This window comes from Porites lutea, chromosome 1 (genome assembly GCF_958299795.1).
Source record: "Porites lutea chromosome 1, jaPorLute2.1, whole genome shotgun sequence".
Taxonomy (NCBI): domain Eukaryota; kingdom Metazoa; phylum Cnidaria; class Anthozoa; order Scleractinia; family Poritidae; genus Porites; species Porites lutea.
In genome coordinates this window covers 8056889-8078419 of record NC_133201.1, presented here as the reverse complement: position 1 = coordinate 8078419, position 21531 = coordinate 8056889, and the positions used below count along the sequence as shown (strand labels likewise).

General features: G+C 39.4%; 1 protein-coding gene across 1 annotated transcript; it reads right to left on the bottom strand.

Annotated features, from left to right (window-relative positions):
* Nucleotides 1-7838: 7838 nt before the first annotated feature.
* Nucleotides 7839-9038, bottom strand: LOC140934690 (histamine H2 receptor-like). The gene has a single exon (XM_073384275.1). It carries the CDS (start codon nucleotides 8957-8959, stop codon nucleotides 8078-8080), a length of 882 nt encoding a protein of 293 aa, XP_073240376.1. The 5' UTR covers nucleotides 8960-9038; the 3' UTR covers nucleotides 7839-8077.
* Nucleotides 9039-21531: the final 12493 nt, after the last annotated feature.

Below are 21531 nucleotides of genomic sequence, written 5' to 3'. Positions count from 1 at the left end.
GAAATTCGACATTCATTTTCTCGGGCTCCCATAAGGAGTTTTTTTTGCATTGGTATTATACTACAGATGATTTATTACATCTTTAGCCCTTGAAAAATGTAAAATGCAATATGCTTTATATTATTCTGGTACAAGATTTTTGTCCACTGAAAATCAAAATTACTCAATGTCCTGGTGAATTCCGTCTTAACAATTCTCAAAAACTGTTTTACATATTTGCCGTGTAGGAGTACTGATAAGAAAACCATCTATGGGAACCTCTCTTAAAGAGACCTAGGAATTTGATGTACGTATTTCCTCAGGAAGATTGTTCCATAGAAGAGCGCCACTGTATGGTTTTGGGACTATTAATTTTTTTCTTCGCGTTGCGAAAATAGTAATTCGGTGTTCTTGGGGCAAACAAATTACAGAGATAATCTGAGGCGAGATTATTAATGCACTTGTACATTAAATTAGCCTTTTGTTGAGCCCTTCTAACCAATTAATTGTCCCAACCAAGCGAGGTAAGAAGAAATCTGGAACTAGTATCATAGCTAGATTTGGTGATAACTCTGATAGCACGATTTTGAAGTTTCTCACTAAGCTGTTGGGCCAAGCCATCCCATACAGCACTGCAATAATCGAAGTGTGGTTCGATAAAACCTTTGTATATTTTAATTGCAGTGTGCATTAAAACAAATGGCCTGACCCGCCTAAGAGCACTGATACCGGATAATACTTTTTTAGAGATTTCATGAATGTGGGCCTTCCACGAGAGATTTTCATCAATGATAAGCCTGAGAGATTTGTTTGATTGCTTTCGTTTATTGGCACGCCGTCTATATGAATGTTTACTGCGTAGTCATTTAAGGACTGTAGTTTCTGCCTCGAGCTAATAACCATAAACTCTGTTTTTAATTGGCGACATTGAGACTTAACTTATTAGCTTTGAGCCAGCGATCAATATATTTCAGGTCACTATCGATTTGGGACTCAAGATCAGGTATAGCCGTGAGCTGCAGAAAAGGTAACATTAGTGTCGTCGGCATACATTCTAAGAGAGCCCACATTCAAACAATTTGGTAGATCATTTATATAGATCAAGAAAAGAAGAGGACCGATTATTGACCCTTGAGGTACGCCAAAATTTAGAGGGCTCGCGCTAGATAGATGATTGTTTATATTACACCTTTGTAGCTTGGATAGTACCCCAATTAATTTTTGGGAACAGTGGAAGGCGGGAGGTGGGCTTTCTACTTAGTGATTGCAAGAGAGGATGGTCTTTGGAAATTAAATAGTCGTGTCAGGAAATAGTGAGGTTGAGTACAAGGTGTCTCATAAATAGTTTTTTTTGCCGATTATATCTAGACACTTAGCTATACTAAGAAGCTGGAGACTTCCTTTGCTAAGAAGAGGGATCATTTCTCTCTCCCTTCTCTCGTCTGCTCACAGTTATGATTATTACTTCAAATAAGACACCTACACTCCTGTTTCATGTGTGCTTGACGCGCTTGACACTACTGTAGTTTTTAAAATCGAACGGAGAGACCGCTTCTGGTCTGGCGCCCAAATCCCTTCTAAATCGACCAAAGAAAGACACAGACACACAGCTAAGTCATATCGTTTATATTGCCGACTATGTTTAAGAGTATATTTACGAGATAAAAGGCAATTGAAATAAAATGATAAAACACGAATAGCTTGTCCCGCCCACAATTTACAGGCATGAAATATTTTCTTTCACGCACACAAGCTACGGTCAGCCGGACGTTCAGCTTTGGAAGCTTAGGCCATAATTGTTAAAACAACAACAACAACAACAAAAACTGAGTCAGTGTTTCTTACTGCTATATAAGATCCAGCTCCTACCTTCATGAATTCAATTCCATTATTAATCACTGATAGGAAAATTTAACAATTAATCGCCTAAGGCGACGTGAATATCGGCGAAAAGTCACCGAGACGAAGTCGAGGCGACTCTTCCCCGATATTAGTATAATAACATCGATGATTATAATCATAGCGCTCTATTCTCGATAATCATCAATGTAATTATACTAAAATACATTAGGCATAGCCTTCTTTGATCGGGATCTTTAGTCTTAAACAGGGTATAAAATTTCCCAATTTAGCGTCTTGAAGAATGTGTCTTCTTGGCCGGAATCCTTTAAAAGAGTGTGAAGATTGGCGAGGAGCGGTCTACATCTGTGGCACTAACAATGTTTTCTTAAAAAATCCACTTCCATGAGGTTATTTTGAAAAATTTTGGAAATTACCTAATTCTGTATGCAAAACGAAACGAATCAGGATCATAGGATAAGGATAGGGTAGCAAAATGAAGTCACAAAATTTGTTTTTTGCCTTAAAAACAAGGTCAGGGTGTGAGGGCCTCGGCGGCACACCTCTACTCTAACTTTGCTGGAGGTACTCCCCTTCCAGGACTTCCCCTATCCTTCCCGAAATTCCTAGCTGCTACTAGGGGAACTTTCTCAAGATATCAACCAAATCTAGTGATTAAGGCGTGAAAATCCCTGCTTCAGAAAATTGAGGGGAAGTGGAGTGTACTACAGTTCCGAAAAAGCTCGGAAATGGAGCAAACACCTATGCCCTATTAACAAGCAACTAAACATGTTTCATTAAACCAGGTTTCACAGAACAGTATTCATATAAAATTCATCATGCCTTGTAATTTGCACTAAATTTGCAATTAACACGTAAGTTAGTAAGCAGCTCATTCTTTTATGAAAGAAACAATATTAAACCGTGTTTAAGCAAACAGCTTTTAAACATGTTTAAGCTTCGGTGTGAATGGGGCGCTAGAAAAGTTTGTCTTTTTGTTCTTTCGTTGGAACTTTTTAGATAATATTTACTCCCTTTAGCGGATATTTTACACTCTGGCAGCGAATAATCCGTCTGGTGCCCCGGCTGACGTCGGTTTTTTGCCAAAGTGCAGTTTCTTGAACAACTGGCGTCATTGTGAGAACGGCTTCTCCTTTGAAATAGAAAATACCAGGCAGGACTAAAGTACTAACGTCACGTTTGTAAAACACTGAAGTAATCTTTTGATAAAGATTAGGACCGCTCACAAGTTCATGTTGTTATATAGTTTAGTTGGGTAATCCAGGCTATGGTCAATATGAAGACGTGAATTAAATGTGGAAAAAAGATAACTAATTAAGAGGCTGTTGACTAGATGAACTAAGTTAGGCATCGTCGTTATTCCTGTTACTTTACTAAGTTGTTGTTATTGAAGACCCATTTTCTGCATTAAAAACATTGTACCGGTATTGTGTTTGTGAAGTTTTTAGCCTTGATCGATTCAGTGTCGACGCATAATATCTGCTCAGGACAATATCATATTACTTGATTTCCACCATTATATCGGCGAGTTACAATTACAACGGGAAAACGTTTGTAACAATTTAAACGAAAAAATTTCACTGAAAAGATCATTGGAATTTGTTGTGAATTTCAAAACATGCATGGCTGTGTAGTTTCATTTTTGAGAGTTAAACAGGTCTTCCACAAAAAAAAAAAAGAAGAGATATCTATAAATTGACCAGTCCAAATAGTCAGTTTATTTTTTTGCTCTTTATGTTACTTTTTCATGATTTACGTATTTGTCACAGACAAACGAAGCATTCTATAAAATGGAAGAAAGCAGGTTTAGGTTGACGAAATCCAGAATGGTGTGTGTTAGATACACGCATATGCAAGCGTAACATACGGTGACAAAACAAATGGGGTATATCTTTAGCACAAGAAGACAGAAGCAAACCAGACACGCCAAAAGCAAACCAGTTATAACATTGTTATGGAATAAATATAACAGAATGATATCAGTTCACCAAAACAGTTAGTACACAATACCTCACCCTCTCAAAAATTGTCAAACATACCGAGCCGTTCAACATTGAATGAATTTAGTGCGACTAACGTAAGCAAGAAACAGACATCCTAAAACTCTCAAACTACTGAATGATAACAATATACCATGATCAGCCAGATTGACATCCGCAACAAAAAAATGTAAATACTACCTTACCAACCGCATTTCGTGCAGTTAGCACATGCTGTCTGTCTTTGGTTTACCTGATCCCAGAGCAGACCTTGCGAGTATCCGAACGTCAGGAAATAGTCGTTATTACTTCTTATTTTTAACCGTGATGGATTATGCATTGATTTAACAAATCGATAACAAATTCCCATGGTCTGTACTCTTATCTACCATAAAAATGACGTCAAAATGTTTTAAACTCAAGTGGAATTAGGAGTTGGGAGTTTTAGATCCCGGAAAAATTCTTTCGATTTTTTTTACGGTAACATCGATTGACAACTTTGACGTCCATTTTTTGTTAAAGTTTCTAGGACACTCGCTGGGGAGAGAAAGAGGAAAATTACGTCGCCATTTCGTTTTTTCCATCGTCTGCACTTGAAAATTGAAAATAACTCTCCACCAATCAGAGCATGAGAGAAAACGCTCAGATACCTTAAGATGTATTATCATCATAATGGTCATTTGGCGATTAATATCCCCACTTATTTAATATCGATCAATGCGTTAGCAATTATAACTACCGGATTTGACCAACATAGAGTCGGAAAGCCCCGCGAGCTTAGCCGGGAAACTGAGGTCGTAATGGTTGTAGCCAAAAGTCATCTAGTTACAGTCAGTGCTTCTTACAACTTACTATATCAACTTAGCGAGCTCATGCTCCGATGAAGCCTGGTAATATAATTTCCACGAGTAATGATAGGAAAGCAGCTAGCACGGCGTTGATTATTATGTACCTCATCAAAATGCACTAAATAACTGAGTTTTAAATTAAGGGGAGGCTGCTCCGGATTGCCCTTCCGCGGGCAAATGCATTTTTGGTAACTATACTAGAGAGTCTCTTTTCGTTTTTAGTTTCTTGCCAAAAGCAATACCCGCCAACCTATACCAGGGTTTGTCAATCTGTTCAATTGCGGCGTTCTAGGGCAGCTTCAGTTTCTTGGAACTTACTTCGACTTTCCTATCATTTTCCGTAAATTCTATATGAATATTCAAAGTTTAGCGCAAAAACGTGAGATTTTCTCATGGCTATTTCCTTTTACGGAATCTTTTACTTTTTTGCTTGCCAATTGCGGGAAGCAGAATTTGCTAGAATAGCTCCGAATATCTTCTGTACATCTAAACAGATACCTAAAAAAGAAAATTATTGACATTTCTGAACAGTATTTGGTACTTGAAGCAGATATTTTACAAAAATAAATAAATTTAAAATAATAAATAAAAGTTTTGAATGCCCCAGGCTGATGTCAGAGCGTTACCAGAAAGCAGTTTATTGCGCTGCTCAGTTTGCCACTGCGTTTCTCCTAATAGAAGAGCTCTTGCGCGCGAAGCGCGCCAGCGGAGCACCATGAGTAAGAAAATAAAGTAATCTACCCATCCGAGAAAATTTGGTAATCACATGACCGTACACCGACCACCCGCCTGAGAGACCGTCCATCCGCACCACAGGCATATTAATGTAAAATAACTCAATCAACAGGTATGGTAACCCAAATGCGACTCGAGGTTATTTTGGCGGGAAGTCGCATAGCCACCGGCGTCTTGTAAAGCAGAGACAACAAAAGAGTCAATAAAGACGAAAACGGAAAGCGGAAATTGTTTCTTTATCCTTGTTGTCTAAAGTATTAAGCTTAGATAAATTGTCATGTCCACCATTTTGGAATATAGAGCAAGACAAAGACAGAGGAAAAGAGGAAGTGGGCGGCAGGCCAGCGAAGCTCAACGAGATAAAGGGCGACAGGGATTTAGAGCGAGAGATAAAAAACAAAGGAGACATTTTTTTGTTGGAAGAAAAACAGGAAAATTTTGTAGCGGCGGTGACCAATGCAAGGTGAAAATGAGCGGCAGTGAAAAAAAGTGAACTGGAACACGTGCGACATTTCCTCCATAAAACGTGTAACTAAGAATTTTCCGGAAGTTCCACGTTGTAGTCGTGCAAAACAACTTTTGCTAATTAGACCTATTGTTGTTTTTCATCGTTTTTCGACGTTCCATGCCCTCTCTCTGCTTAGCATTACACGATTTCATATTTTGTTTGAACAAACTATCAATATTTTCGAGAGCTGTGCTTTTAGCCCCGGCTAAATCTATATATTATCAACTAAAAATAGTGTACATATAATAACAGGCAACAAGTAATAACACTTCATGTTATGAAATACTAATTAAAGATAACTTTTTTCATAACGAGTTCCCTTCTAAAGTAGTTTGACCACTCTACATGCGGAACATCTGTCGTAAGATACCGATGTATGAATCTTTAAAGTCCCGCATTTTAGTAGAGTAAATCAAGAAGTTCATGGCTGAGTTTAACCTAGCCATAGTTAGGCGCCACATGTGTAGAGGGCTAGTTATTTTCGGTCTTTTAGTTTCAAACACAATGAGTATAGGAAACCAACAAACAGTGAAAGCGCCTGTTGCGATAGCCAGTGTGCAAACAACACGGAACACCATTCGGAAAGTCAGTTTCAACGAAACTGTTCGAACGCATTTCTTCATGAAGATTTTGTGATGCAGTGGAAACACAACGGCAACAGAACGATCAATACTAAATGCCACTAAATGTAAAAATGAAGAGGTGCACGAAAAACTGACCAAAATGCCGAACGCAAGTGCTTTCAGGCTTGTTGTACGCTTATGGAAGAATGTTCTCTGGCTGATGTATTCCAGAAGAAGTGGCTCGCATATCAAGGTGACGATTAGATCAGCGATTGCTAAGCTGAGTAGGAGTTAGTTTGGGTCTCGGCGTAGGCGAGCCAACGGCCAAAAAACAAGAAAGTTTTTAAGTTATCCCAAAACGCATACGATAGTGTTGATCGTGATTAGTGGAATACTGTGCGCCATTGGTAGAGGACAACCGTTTCTGTTTGCCAATGGAACGTTCATTGGGCACGTCCGGCTTGGGCTGGTGCTCTGCAAGTCTCAAACACAGCATTGCCTTTTTTACCTCGTATATCATAGGCACTTATGTAGGTAAGTTATTTAGCAATTATTCCTCTCGCCCTCATGGCCTGTGAGTCAATAGCCCATGAGGCCTTCGGCCTCATGGGCTATTGCCTCAAAGCCCATTCGGGCTCAAGGAATAATTGTTTTAGTAAAATCTAACTATTTGGTCAAAAATATCAAGACAAAACAACTCTAGCCAGCAAAACGCGATTCAGCCGCCATTGTTTTGGTTTTCAAAGCCGGCGCTTTTCACTACTAGTGGGCTATAACATATAGCCTAGTAATAGCTCAACCATTCAGAACGCAGCATTGATAATAGACCAGTTGGGTTTTACTAATTGACTAGATATGTCGAAATACCCGTATACAGTCTGTTGACGTAAGAAAGAAACTTACATTCTGAAACTCTCACAAGGTCAATTGATAAGAACACTGCACTTAAATCAGCCAGATTGACAACTACAAGGGCTGCATAATATTAGTATTACCTTGCTAACAATATTTTCTCTAAGTATTTTTTATTTACCTCACAGAGCAGACCATGACTGATCCGAAACTAATTCTACCGGCCACAAAAACCATCATAAAAAAGTAGCACTTATTCTTAACTTTAATCTGGATGGATTGTTTTTGCCATCATCTTTTTTCGATCAATATCCCCATTAAATTAGCATCATTCATTATAATCATGTATTGCATCAGTCATTTTTACTGACTCACCCTGAATTAGAGTTAGTACTGCGTTCACGAGTCCTCCAGATCAATAGCAAATACCTCAAGGTCTTTATCTGTTATAACTGCGAGCGATACTCAATAAACTGAAAACAAAATAAGGTAAAGCGGCAAAATTGCTCTAAATTGGACATGTTTATTCAGGAATACTGTATGTTGAACTGCCAAGGGCAATTAATACTCTGAGTATAAACGTGTAAAATGAGAAAATAGCCTTGTAAGGAGTTGTTATTGTAAATCCTGCTAAGTAATTAAAGTTATTTTAATGACATAGCAAAGGAATCGAGAACTTCTGCACCTTAAAGAATGTCATGTACATATTGGCGACATCATGCAAGAATTTATCAGTTAGGTTCGCAACAAACTCTACAGACGGCACATCTTTCGAAAGATAGCGGCGTATGAGTCTTTAAAGTCACGGATTCTTGCAGAGTAAATCAGAAAATTCATGGCTGAGTTCGACAGAGCCAAGGTCCGGAGCCACATGTGTAGAGCGCCGTTTCGCTTCATCAATGATTTACCGGCAGCAAACAATGCGGTCATTACCGGGACCCAACAAGCCGTGAAAACGCCGATGACAATGGCCAGCGTGCAGGCAACACGGATCTCCATGTGTGGTGAAGGATCAACAGAAACTGCCCGAGCCCGTAGCCGCTTCCTTTTTCCCTTGTGGATGAGCAAGAACACCATAATCAAAAGATATGAGAAAATGACAACAAAATAGCTGAAGGCAAATGAAGCAATCGCCAAGAACCCTTTGGGAAAGGAAGGTGGGAGAACAACCATTAGAATGGGTACTGAAATTGGGAATGCCCAAGATGCTATCAACATAATCTTTAACCCACATCTCTTCATAACGATTTGGTGGTGCAGAGGAAACACAACGGCGATAAATCGATCTACACTAATACAGGCCAAATGAACCACGGAAGCGGAGCAGGAGAGATTGGCTAAAATAGAATACAGTCTTTCCAGGCTTGGTTTGCACTCGTGAACAAATGTTCGATTGTAGAACATTTCCAAAAGGAGGGGCTCACATACTAAGGTGACGATCAAATCTGCAACGGCTAAGCTGAACAGAAGGTAGTTTGAGCATCGACGAAGTCGAGGATTTGTGGCAATGGCAAAGCAAACTAGTAAGTTGCCGAGTGAACCAAATACGCACACAATGGCGTTGGCTGTCATCAAAGCAATACCTTGATACAGGGGAAGAGAACAGTCTTTTGTAGTTTTCAGTGAAACATTCATGTTCAGTTGTACTTTGGTATGGGGCTCTGGATTTCGCAAAGGCTGTATTGCATGTGTCTCCTTCTTCGTCTATTACTAACAGTGCTTTAACTATAAGATGACTCCAAATTTGTTGTAAGTTAAAAATATATCTGTTTTTCACGCCCACTCTTATGCTAAGTTCGAAGGACCTATACTGAAGATAACTGACGTATATAAAAAGACATCCTCTTAGCTTTCGAAGAAGGAAAAGATAAGTCAGGTTATCAACAAAAGCAAAATATCAATATTGGAGTTCTAAAAAGGATTATTAATTCAAATGATATGGTCTTTGATTTATTATATTTGCTGACTAAATCTCGTAGAGTTTTTTCATGCCTATAAACAATATGTCCGTTCGAGATCCTTCACTAATTTCACTTATTGTTGCTTCTTTTGGTTCGCGATCCGGTAGTCTTTACTCCTAAGGACAAACGTGTTCTTCAAGAAAATGAGACAGCTCAGCAGACATTTTACTCTGAAAATGAAATATCCGAAGCATAATTATCTCTTGCAGTTGTGGAGTTGTTTTTCACCAGATATCCCTTGTAGTCTGTGAATAAGCGCTTGATTTAAAATGAACAAAATTATCCATTACACAGTAGAAGGATTTGTTGTCGCCAGGTATCCTTTGTGGAATAGGCGATGAGAAAGTTAACAAGCAAGGAAGCAAGGCTACAATCTGCTACAAACGTAGTTTAGACACTTCGCCTTAATGGGGCTTTCTGGCGTTTCACCGAAATTAAAAGAGGAAAATAAATCTTCCTCCCCATCCCCTCCATGCAATGTTGTGCCCCTGTTCGAGCTACCAGTAGAAAACAACAAACACCCCTACTTTGAATGGAGGGGAGGGGAGGGGAGTGGATTCTTTTTTTCGCTGAAGTTACCCTGTTTGAGTACAATGTCTCAACAATTTTGTCGCCGATTGTAGGTAATTTGTAACACTTACTTCCGTTTGAAAAGGCAAGTAAAGGCATTTTGATTAAACACTTTAACAGAATATGTAAATGCACATCAAGAGACATTGAGATGTCCATAATGTATCTGCCATAAAACAAGATCATGGGAGTATAGCTAATGTGTTATTATAAACCCCCAGCAAAACGTTTCTCACAACTTCTTTTGTTTATTGTGTACCTTGTCAGTCAAGCTACAACGGGGTTACTGTAGCGTTCTTAAGGAGTATGTTGAGAAGTGGGACGGTATAGTTTTTAGGTTTTTATCCACCACCGAAGAACCCTTTGCTAATATCCACCAATTTTTTCTCCACCACCACAAAACCGTTTGACAATATCCGACAAGTTAGTTGTCTAGGTAGTTAGTTATCTTTTTTGCTATATAGAATTAACTTTTTATTATAATTATTTATTAATGTAGTTGGCTCGAAGATATTAGCACTTGAGTGCTACACTGTAAATTCGAGGGTAAATAAAGTTTATTGATTGATTGATTGATTGACAACCTGTACCATCGACATACCATGGGCACTCTATACCTACGACGGTTTTCTCTTACAAATTTTCTCTTACAAATATACTAAATCGATTTCCCCCTCTCCTCAAAAAACATTTGCAAATACCAATTCGACCAGGAATCAGGTAGATGAAGAATCACTAAAAGATGCGCTACTTCTAAATCGTCATATTATTTAGTCATTTGACATCGCCATCGTTATTGCAAATACTGTAGTTGTTGTTACAAGGTTGTTGTTGTTGTTGTTAAAATCTCCATCATTATTATCAAGATATTGTATTGCTTTAGTAATTTGAAGTCCAGCCTTATTTTCTTACAAATCTGCTCAGGTCAAGATCAAATCACTTGCGTTGCGTCAAAAATAGACCATTTTAAAGTTATGGGCTGAGTGTCCTAGCGTTTGAGTGAATGTGAGGTTATCCTTGTTTTGATACAAACCTCCTTCCCTTTTCTAATGTAAATTTTGCTTAAAACAATACAAGTTAGCATAAGAAAAATATGATTTGCATAATAAAGCAGGAAGGGCTGTATCAAAACAAGGTCCACTCCAGCCTCGTTTCCTCCTGAAACTGTAAAATGGGCTAGTTTAGATTCGAGGACGAGGTTTGACTTTTCGCGAATTCTAAAAAAAAAAAAATAGACACTCCGGGAAGCTTCAGTGTACAATTTTCGCCAGAAACGTTGGCACTATTATCTTTATTGAAGGAGGTTAAACCCTCTCCTGATCGGAAAATGATAAAACTTCGAATATTGGATGACCTCAACATTCTCGCTAAAACCTGTAGTAGAATGACGAAGGTGCCTTACCCGCGAGCACCAGTTAGTAGAGAGAAAATCTCGTACTTGTAGTCGTACTCGTGTTAGAATCCAAAGGTCACTATTATATATTTAAACGAAACACATTTTCTTTAAAATGATAAGAGACATTTCGCCGTCCCTGTTCGGTGGCTAGCATTAATTTCAAAATTTGCTTACGCAATGTTGTGATTTAGAGTTTACAAGGTTTTCATCGCCTTCTACTTAAAATTTGACCAGTCCGTACATTTAACTTAATTTTCATGATTACTTCCGTATTGGTCAAAGGACGTCTTGGTCTTGAACGGAAGCCAGCAGGTTTAGTTGGACAAAATCCAAACTGCCCTGTCTTCCTGTCTATATGAACACACACATGTAGATGACAGTTTTTCCTCACCAGAAGTAGCCATGCATTAGGATCAACTGCGACTTCAAACTGACTTCAAATTTCTTGAAACAAGTAGCAAAATTCCACAACTCTACAAGCGGAACAACTTTCGAAAGATATCAACGTATGCCTCTTTGAAGTCCCGGATTTTAGCAGAGTAGATCAGAAAGTTCATGGCTGAGTTTGACAGAGCCAGGGTTCGAAGGCACAAGTCCAAAGGGCCGTTTGGCCTTGTTAGTGGTTTTCCAGTCATTGTGGCAATCATTATAGTTATCACGGGTACCCAGCAAGCGGAGAAAATACCGATTGCGATAGCCAGCGCACAAGAAACACGAACCTCTATGCGGGAAGTCAGTTTCAAAGAAACGTTTCGAGCTCTGCTGAGTTTCTTTCTTTTCCTCTTGTGACGCAGCAGAAATACCACGATCAGAAAGTAGAAAAAGGAAATTAAGAAATAGCTGAAGACAAAGGTGCCAAATAAGAGAAATGGGCTCGCTGAATAATAAGCCGACGGAATGGCACGCCAAAAAACGAGAAGAAGAATCACCTTAAAACCCGGAATTGACCAGGATACTATAAGCATAACCTTAAGTCCGCATTTCTCCATGAAGTTTTTGTGTCTCAGTGGGAACGCAACGGCAACAAAACGATCAAGACTGATAGCCACCATATGTAAGACTGAGGTGGCACATGAAAGATAGCTTAAAGTGGAGAGCACAATGTCCAGGCCCGCTTTGCAATCGTACAAGAATGTTCTCTGGATGATGGCTTCGATAAAGAGTGGCTCGCATATCAAAGTGACGATTAGATCAGCGATCGCTAAGCTGAATAGAAGGTAGTTGGAGTTTCGGCGTAGGCGAGAATTTGTAGCAATGGCCAAACAAACAAGCAAGTTTCCAAGTGATCCCAAAACGCAGACGATAGCGTTGATTGTGATCAGCGCAATACCATGAGCCATGGGAAGAAAACAATTGTTTACGTTCTTCGATGATTCATTCATGCTGTCGCCTGGACGGATGTACTGTACGACGTAAAATCAGAATTATGTTCCACCTTTTCCCCCAAGGCATCAGAACATGTGAATAGATGAAGTTGGAGGTAAGAAATAAATGACATGTTTAGCCCGCCCATTTCAGACGTTGTCAGATTTAGTTTGACGCAAAAGAACCTAATTTAGTCCAGCACAGACGTGAGCCATATTGAAGACAGATATAGATATACTGCGACAACAATCAGATAAGTCAGATTGACAGCCATACCTGTAAATATTGAATCTGCTGGTAATATATCTTCCAGTGATCGATGCAAATCTGTAGTGCATGTTTTTAGAAAATAGTATACCTGAGTAACTCAGACCATGGCCAATCCGAACACGCAAATTAAACGTCTAATACACTAACTACAGGCTCTTTATTGGCCCAACCAGATGAGGCATTGTCATCATTAATATAATTACTTTACTTGTTGTTCTTCTTGTTGTTGTTGATGACATCCCATCCGGTTTTAATTAAGATAATGTACTGTTTTTATAATTTTTAAAAGTTAAAGCTAAATAGAATCAATGCATGACTTTTTCGCTCAGGTCAAAATCAAATTACTAGTAAGAGTTACATCATTACACTGAGCTGCAAGTGATGTTCACCTTTACAAAGCGGCAAGTTTGCAATTATGAGAACATATTTAGGCTGTTTTCACACTATACCTGGTAGCTTTCTGGTATGGTATGAATAGCAACGGCACAGAAATGAAACAAGTATTTCACACGCACAGTACAAATCGAACATCGCGCCGGGGCGGTTGGCCGACTGGACTGACAGGCGTAAAATCAGGATTAAGACTCCCTCTTCGTCCAACACACTTGTGAGTAGAAGAAGGATATAAAGAAATTTGCTTACCCCGCCTTCTTAGGCGTTATCAAACTTATTTTCTGCATTTCGATTTTATTCTGGAAAAGAAGCGATCAAGTTAAGAAGGAAAAATCCAACCAGGCCTGCTTACGGGCAAGCCAAGAGTCAAAATGATACCTTAATCTTTGGTTGTTCTTTCCTAAGGGTAGCTTGGATACCACACCAATTATTTTTTAGGGAGAGGGGGAGGCGAGAGGTGGGCTTTCAACTTAGCGATTACAAGAGAGTATGATCTTTGGAAATTGAAGAGTCGTGTCAGGAAATAGTGAGAAATTAGGTTGAGGACAAGGTGTCTACAATATTTTTTTCGCCAATTGTAGCTGGACACTTCTCTATACTAAGAAGCTGGAGACTTCCTTTGCTAAGAAGAGGAATCATTTCTCTCTACCTTCTCTCGTCTGCTCACAGGGAGAGTTTATGATTATTACTTCAAATTAGATGCCTGCATTCCTGTTTCAGTCGTGCTTGACGCGTTTGAAACTACTGCAGTGTTTAAAATCAAACGAAGAGACCGCCCCTGCATGGTGTGGCGACCAAATCCCCTCTAAAGCGACTAAAGAAAGACACAGACACACAGCTAAATCATTTATTTAAGAATATATCTACGAGACAAAAGACAGATTCAAATAAATGAAACACGAACAGCTTGTCCCGCCCGCAATTTTCAGGCGTTGAATATTTACTTTCGTGCACACAGGCTACGGTCAGTCGGGCGTTCAGCTTCGGAAACTTAAGCCATGATTGTTAAGGACAATAAAACCCATAAACTGAGTCAGTGTTTCTTACTACTATATAAGATCCAGTTCCAGCCTTCATGAATTCAATTCCATTTGTGATCAGTGATGGGAATATAATATATTAGGCACAGCTTTCTTTTCTTAGGGTCTTGTGTCTTAAATGGGGTTTAAAATTTCCCAACTTAGCGCCTCGAGCAGGGTGTCTTCTTGGAGCGGAATCCTCTCAAAGAGTGTGAAGATTGGCGAGGAGCGGTCTACATTTGTGGAACCAACTTTTTTTTCTCAAAAAATCAAAATCCATGAGGTTAGTTTGAAAAATTCTGGAAATTACTTATTAATAATTCTCTATGCAAAACGAAACGAATCAGGGTCATAGGATAAGGATAGGGTAGCAAATTAATGAACAGGGTCAGGGTGTGAAGGCCTCGGCGGCACACCCCTACTCTAACTTTCCTAAGGTAATCCCCTTCGAGGGCTTCCCATATCCTTTCCGAATGCTTAGATGCCACTACGGGTCCTTTGTCAAGATATTAGCCAACCCTGGTGGTTAAAGCGTGAAAATCACTATTTCAGAAAATTGTATGGAAGTCAATGCAAAGTAGTACAGCTCCGAAAAAGCTAGGAACTGGAACAAATACCTATGCCCTATTCACAACAACTAAACATCTTTAATTAAACCAGGTTAAAACGTAAAAGAAAAAAGAAAAGAAAAAACATGAGGTGAAAAACTGGAGAAAAAGACTTTTTACACAGGACTCATATAGAATTCGCCATGTTTTGTAACTTGCACTAAATTATCAATCAACTTAAGTTAGTAAGCAGCTCCTTCTTTTACAATGTATGAAAAAAACAATTTTAAATTGTGTTTAAGTAAACAGCTTTTGAACATGTTTAAGCTTTGGTGTGAATGGGGCGTAAGAAAATATTGTGTCTTCCTTTAACTTTCTTTCTTTGAAACTTTTCAGACAATAGTTTATTTATTCCATTAAGCAAATATTTACACTTCGGCAAAGATAATTCGTCCGGTGCCTCTGGTTCGGTTCATTACCAGAGTACAGTTTCTTGAACTGCTGACGTGATTGTGAGACCAGCTTCTTCCTTAAACATAATAGATAATACCAGAGAGGAAGTTACCGAGACTTCAAGTTTCTGAAACACTAAAATGCCCTTTTTATAATGAGTAGGACAGCTCACAAGTTCAGCTTCCTAAAACTTTCTGAGTTCTTCAAACCGTAAGTCGGGATCTCTTCAGGTGGAGCATCTTTCGAAAAATATCAATGTATGCGTCTTTGAAGTCCCTGATTTTAGCAGAGTAGATCAGAAAGTTCATGGCTGAGTTGGAGAGAGCCAGGGTTCGAAGCCACATGAGTAGAGAGCCGTTTCGATTTATAATTAGTTTTCCAGTGGCAAAAAATACAGTAATCAGAGGAACCCAACAAGCCGTGAAAACGCTGATTGCGATAGCCAGTGTGCAAGCAACACGGACCTCCCTGCTGGAAGTCACTTTCACAGAAAGTGTTCGGGCACCTAGCTGCTTTCTTGTCCTTCTGTGATGGATCAAAAATACCACGATTAGAAAATAGAAAAAGAAAATAAAGAAATGGCTCAAGGCAAAGGTTCCCAGTCCGATAAAATGGCCAGGATAGGAGGCCGGCGGAAGGATAGACATCAAAACGCGCGCAAGAATCGGGATTGACCAAGGTAATATAAGCATAACCCTAAGTCCGCAATTCTTGATGAATTCTTTGTACCGCAATGGAAACACAACGGCAACGAAACGATCAAGACTGATTGCAACCATATGTAACACTGAAGTGCTGCATGAGATCTGGGATAAAAGAGAGTACGTACGGTGCAGCCTCCCTGTACACTCATGGAAGAATGTCCTCTGGATTATTACTTCCAAAAGTAGTGGCTCGCATCCCAAAGTGACGATTAGATCAGCGATCGCTAAACTAAATAAAAGGTAGTTTGAGGCTCGGCGTAGGCGAGAGTTTGTAGTAATGGCCAAACAAACAAGCAAGTTTCCAAGTGATCCCAGAACGCTTATGGTAGCATTGATTGCTATCAGTGGAATACCATGAGCCATGGGAAGAGAACAACTGTTTGCGTTCTCCGATGATTCGTTCATGTTCTCGTTTGGCCTGGCGCACTGCGCGGGCGAAAAATCAGGATTAAGGTCTGTTTTCGTCCAACACTTAGCATATGTGAATAGAAAAAAAGTTGGAAGGAAAGTATAAATAAATTTGTTTACGGCCCACTTTGATATTTCAGATCTATTTTGACGTAAAAGAACCTATACTTAGCCCTAAGACGTAAGCCAGAAATAACATGCTGAAATTCTCTTACTATGATAACAACAATCACATACGTCAGGGTGACAGTCATAACAGGAAACATTAGCTTGCTACCAATATATCTTTTAGTAATAAATGCAAATACATACTGCATGTTGTTAGTTTACTTGGGTAATCCAGACTATGGTCAATATGAAGACGTGGATTAAACGTCGAAAAAAGATAACTAATTACCTGTAATTAAAAGGCTGTTGACTAGTTTAACTAGGTTAGGCATCATCATTATTTCAATTACTTTACTCAGTTGTTGTTGTTGAAGACCCCATTTTCTGTATTAAAAACATGTATTGTGTTAGTGAAGTTTAGCCTTAATCGATTCAGTGTACGCCTTCTAAACTAATATCTGCTCAGGTCAATATCATATCACTTGATTTGCATCATTATATCGGCGATTGACAACCACCTTTACACGAAAACAAGTTTGAAACTCATTTAAACAAAACACTTTGACTGAAAAGATCATTGCAATTTGATGTTAATTTCAAAACATGCATGGCTGCGTAGTTTCGTTTTTAGAGCCAAACGTGTTTTCAAAAAAAATGGGATATCTATAAATTTACCAGTCCAAATGGTCAGTCTATTTTTCTGCTCTTCATGTTACTTTTTCATGATTGCACATTTGTCACAGACAAACGAGAAATTCTATAGAATGGAAGCAAGCAGGTTTGTGGAGGCTCCAATCAAGTTTAAGTTGACGAAATCCGGAATGCTGTGTGTTAAATACGCGCATATCCAAGCGTAACATACTGTCACAAAACAAATGTGGTATATCTCTAGGACAACAAAGCAAACTGGGTGTAGCTTAATTGAGCAGCGGCACAATATTATTCAGAAAAAGTGGATGAGGGAGTATTAACTTGGTGGAGTAGATAGTGTCGGCAAAACGTGAAAAAATGCCTTTGAGCGTCTCATACACAACTTACTTTGTTTTCGATTTTGACGAAACACTTTCCTATGCGATAAGACGCTGACAGGACCCTTTCTTTGGTAAGAAGAGTAATTTTCCCTTCCTTCTCTCTTCTGCTACCGAGGATAGATTCTGGTTAACACTTAAAGCTGAGATCTACGCTCCAGTTTCTGTCGTGAATGAAGCGCTTGAAACTATTGTTCTTTTTTAGAATCGAACGGAGATACCATCTCCGGCCTGGCATCCGAATCCCTTCTAAAACGACCAAGGAAAGACAGACACAGATGTAATTCACTTCGTCTTTATTACATTATGTTTTAGAGTATATCAACGAGGTAGAAAACGAAATTGATTGAATGAAACCCAAGTAGCTTGTCGCGTCAATGTCCAAGAGTTACGGATTACTTCCACGTTTGTTTATACAAACCATGGCCATTTGCCTATTAAACAACTGCTTCGTCAAGAGGAGTATGTAGGAATTACATTTATTCGGCAATTTCAAAATTGACAAGATCGTGGTCAATCCTGAATGAGGCCTCAAATAATATGGAAAAAAAGGAACGGCCCTCTTTTGTTTATTATGTACCTCATCATGCTTTAATAACTATGTAATTGCTGAGTCTCAAAATAATTCGGCATTTTTATCGTTTCCCGAAAATCTTAGATGCTATATAAGAGTTTAAGATTAGTCTAGCTTCTCATCTGCACTTTTTGTCGGAGCAGGCGATATATACTTCCTCATACTAACATTTTTTACAGGTAACAAGTCGTTGTGCGCCCCTGCTTCATGTCAGTTCTGTGCCAAAATACAGTTTCTTGTACTGCCGGTAGCATGAACGTGAGACCTGAGCCAATACGTTAATAATGTAGTGTTCGTATAAAGGGCAAGACGCAAACTTCATGTTTCTGAAACACTAAAATGAAGTACCATAAAAGTTCTCTTCCGAACAATAGAGGATAAAGGGGACAGAGAAGGCATCCCCCATACACACCCTATTCCATAGGTAATTCTTCTCGAGTTATTTTTAGAATCGGGATAAAGTTACCTCGCGCGCTGCGTGGATGTTTCGTGGAGGTTTCGCATGACTAAACGCCGTGCAAAATATGTCGGGCGAAAGGCAATGAGAGCGTAAAGAGATCGAGAGCATTCCTGAATATTGAAGCGAATTAAGTCGGCGCTCACCTAGGAAAAGGGAATCGCTGGACTCTTTGACAACCAGTGAAATCAGTTTAAGTCGAAGTTGTCGTAACCTCAGTGCTTTAATAAAACGAGAAATTTCGCCGGTCTATTGAAACCGGTCGTTTGTACAATAAGTGTTCTTTTTGTTGAATAATAAAAGTCTAATAAAAGAATAAATATCAAACCAGAAATTACTCTCTTCAAACTGTAAATTATAAATGATCCTAAGAGAATATTCAGTTAGTTAAGGATTTCCCCGCTGAACTGTTAGCTTTATACGACACGGCTTTAGCAGAAATCTCTCTGTAATCGTTTCCGTCGACAAAAAGAATGGCAATATCGCTCTCCGCGTGTTCCGCCATTTTGTTCAGCGTCAATTCGTGAAGGGCGCGTGGTTCTGAGCGTGGGTCATCCACGCGCAAAACATTGGTGATTGGCTGTTGTCTAATCCTCCTTGAGATCTGTGGTGTTAAAAATAACTCGAGACGAATTACCTATGGAATAGGGTGTGTATAGGGGATGCTTTCTCTGTCCCCTTTATCCTCTCTTGCTTCCGAACTAACAGTGATTGCGAGTTCAACTTTCCAGTACATTTGTCACATCCTTAACCTGTAGCGATAGTCAAGCACTCTCACGTAGGCGGAGCATTTTTCGTAAGATACCGATGTATGCATCTTTAAAGTCCCGGATTTTGGCAGAGTAAATGAGAAAGTTCATAGCTGAGTTTGACAGAGCCAGGGTGCGGAGCCACATGTTTAGAGGGCCGCTTCGCTTTATGAGTAGTTTTCCGGTGAAAAACAGTACAATCATCAGAGGAACCCAACAAGCCGTGAAAACGCCGATTGCTATTGTGCAAGCAGCTCGTACCTCCCTGCCGTAGTCAGTTTCACAGAAACTGTTCGGGTAGCTAGCTGCTTTCTTGTTTTCCTGTGGTGGAGCGGAAACAACACAATCAGAAAGTAAAAAAAGAAAATAAAGAAGTAGGTGAAGGCAAAAGTTCCCAGTCCAATATATCTGGCCGGAAAGTGAGCAAGTGGAACGATATGCTTTAAAGTGGGGACGAATTGGGATTGTCCAAGACGTAAGCATAGCCTTAAGTCTGCATTTCCCGATTAAGATTTTAAGCGGCAGAGGAAACACAACGGCAGCGAAACGATCAAAGCTGATTGCGACCATATGAAAGACTGATGTGATACATGGAACATGGGATAAAATACCAAACGCACGTTCCAGGCTCGCTGTGCACTCGTGGAAGTGGGAGAATGTTCTCTGGCTGATGATTTCCAAGACAAGGGGCGTGCATACTAAAGTGACGATTAGATCAGCGATCGCTAAGCTGAATAAAAGGTAGCTGGAGGCTCGGTGTAGACGGCAATTTGATCCCAAAACGCAAACGATGGCATTGACTGTGATCAGTGGAATGCCATGAGCCACTGGAAGAAAACAGCAACAGTCATGTTGTGTGTTGTATATGCTTGTTCTATGACATGACTAGACTGCAAAACAGTCGGTTTTTTTCTAAAATCAGTAAAGAAATCGGTAAAGCGTGGCGTAAGAGTCTCGCGCGCTTAGAGCGCGAGCCTCACACGCGTGTGAGGCGAGAGAAAAAAAACCTCCCCGTCTTTCCTCTGTCTCGCTCTCTGTTTTCAGCCTTGTTCCAGACCTTTTGATTGATTGCTCGCGCATACTTGAATACGCAAAAATACGGACTGTTTTGCAGTCTATGACATGACGGGCTTAGGCTACAAAAAAAATTCTGACCAGGAGGTCTTCCTTTGTCACCGCCTGCTGGAAACAATCAACGAACCTTTTTTTTCTCAGTATCTTGTTTCATTTGTTAGATTTACTGAGGTCGTCGCGTGTCGCGTGTGAACACTTCGCTAAAGTTGCTGTCGCTTTATAACGTTGGTTGCATTTGCGAAGCTATGGGTAAAATGGCTAGATTACTAATTACTCCCTGCAAGTGTTAAATCTACTTTAATTCAACGGGTAGATGCCGGCAAAACGAATCCATTTTAACCTACGTCAAGTTCGACCTCTAAACTGCTAAACGAGAGTGGGAAATTATTTCTGTAGGAAATCCTTACTTGGTTATCGACTTTGGTAAGTGTAGCTTTGTTTAGTCGAGCAATTGCTGGTAAGTCGTGATTTTTAATATTTCGATTTTTTGTTCATGAAAAATACCGAGAAAAAAATATCGAGTGGAAATTATTTTTGTTCGCACGTGTTCTCTGATTATGTGTTTCACATAATTTTCGATAATGTATTACTAAAAGATTCTGTCCAGATTTCTCGATATTTTATCAGTTTTACTCTATCACACGCCGCCAAACAAACGATCGCTAGCCTCGAGCAGTTGGCACTTTCCTATTTTGCTTTTGTATTTTGATCACCGTCTCGTGAAAGTGCTTTTAATTATTTCTGGCGGGAAATATGTACCGCGCGTGTTTGTTTGGCGCCCAGATCAGTGATATCAGTATTCAAGAAAAAAGGAAGAGACTCCACACAGGTAAGAAAACTTAATAATTATATCAGTAGCTTTTGATGTTAAAAATTATTGTTCTGCACTATTCTATTCAACACTCGAGCGAGTCAGCTCTTTTCTCAAAAAATTTCGCAGACAATTAACCTCGCTGGGTCATGCTGGGTCCACTTGTTTCTTGAGCTTTTGTTATCTGCGTTGCATAGTATTAACCTTGGTAGTGTATACCTGAAATCATTCCTGTAGTATCGTGGGTAGTGTTTACCTGAAACCTACAGTTAACTTGGAAAAATGGTCTAATCATTTCTGTAATATTCTGGGTAGTGTA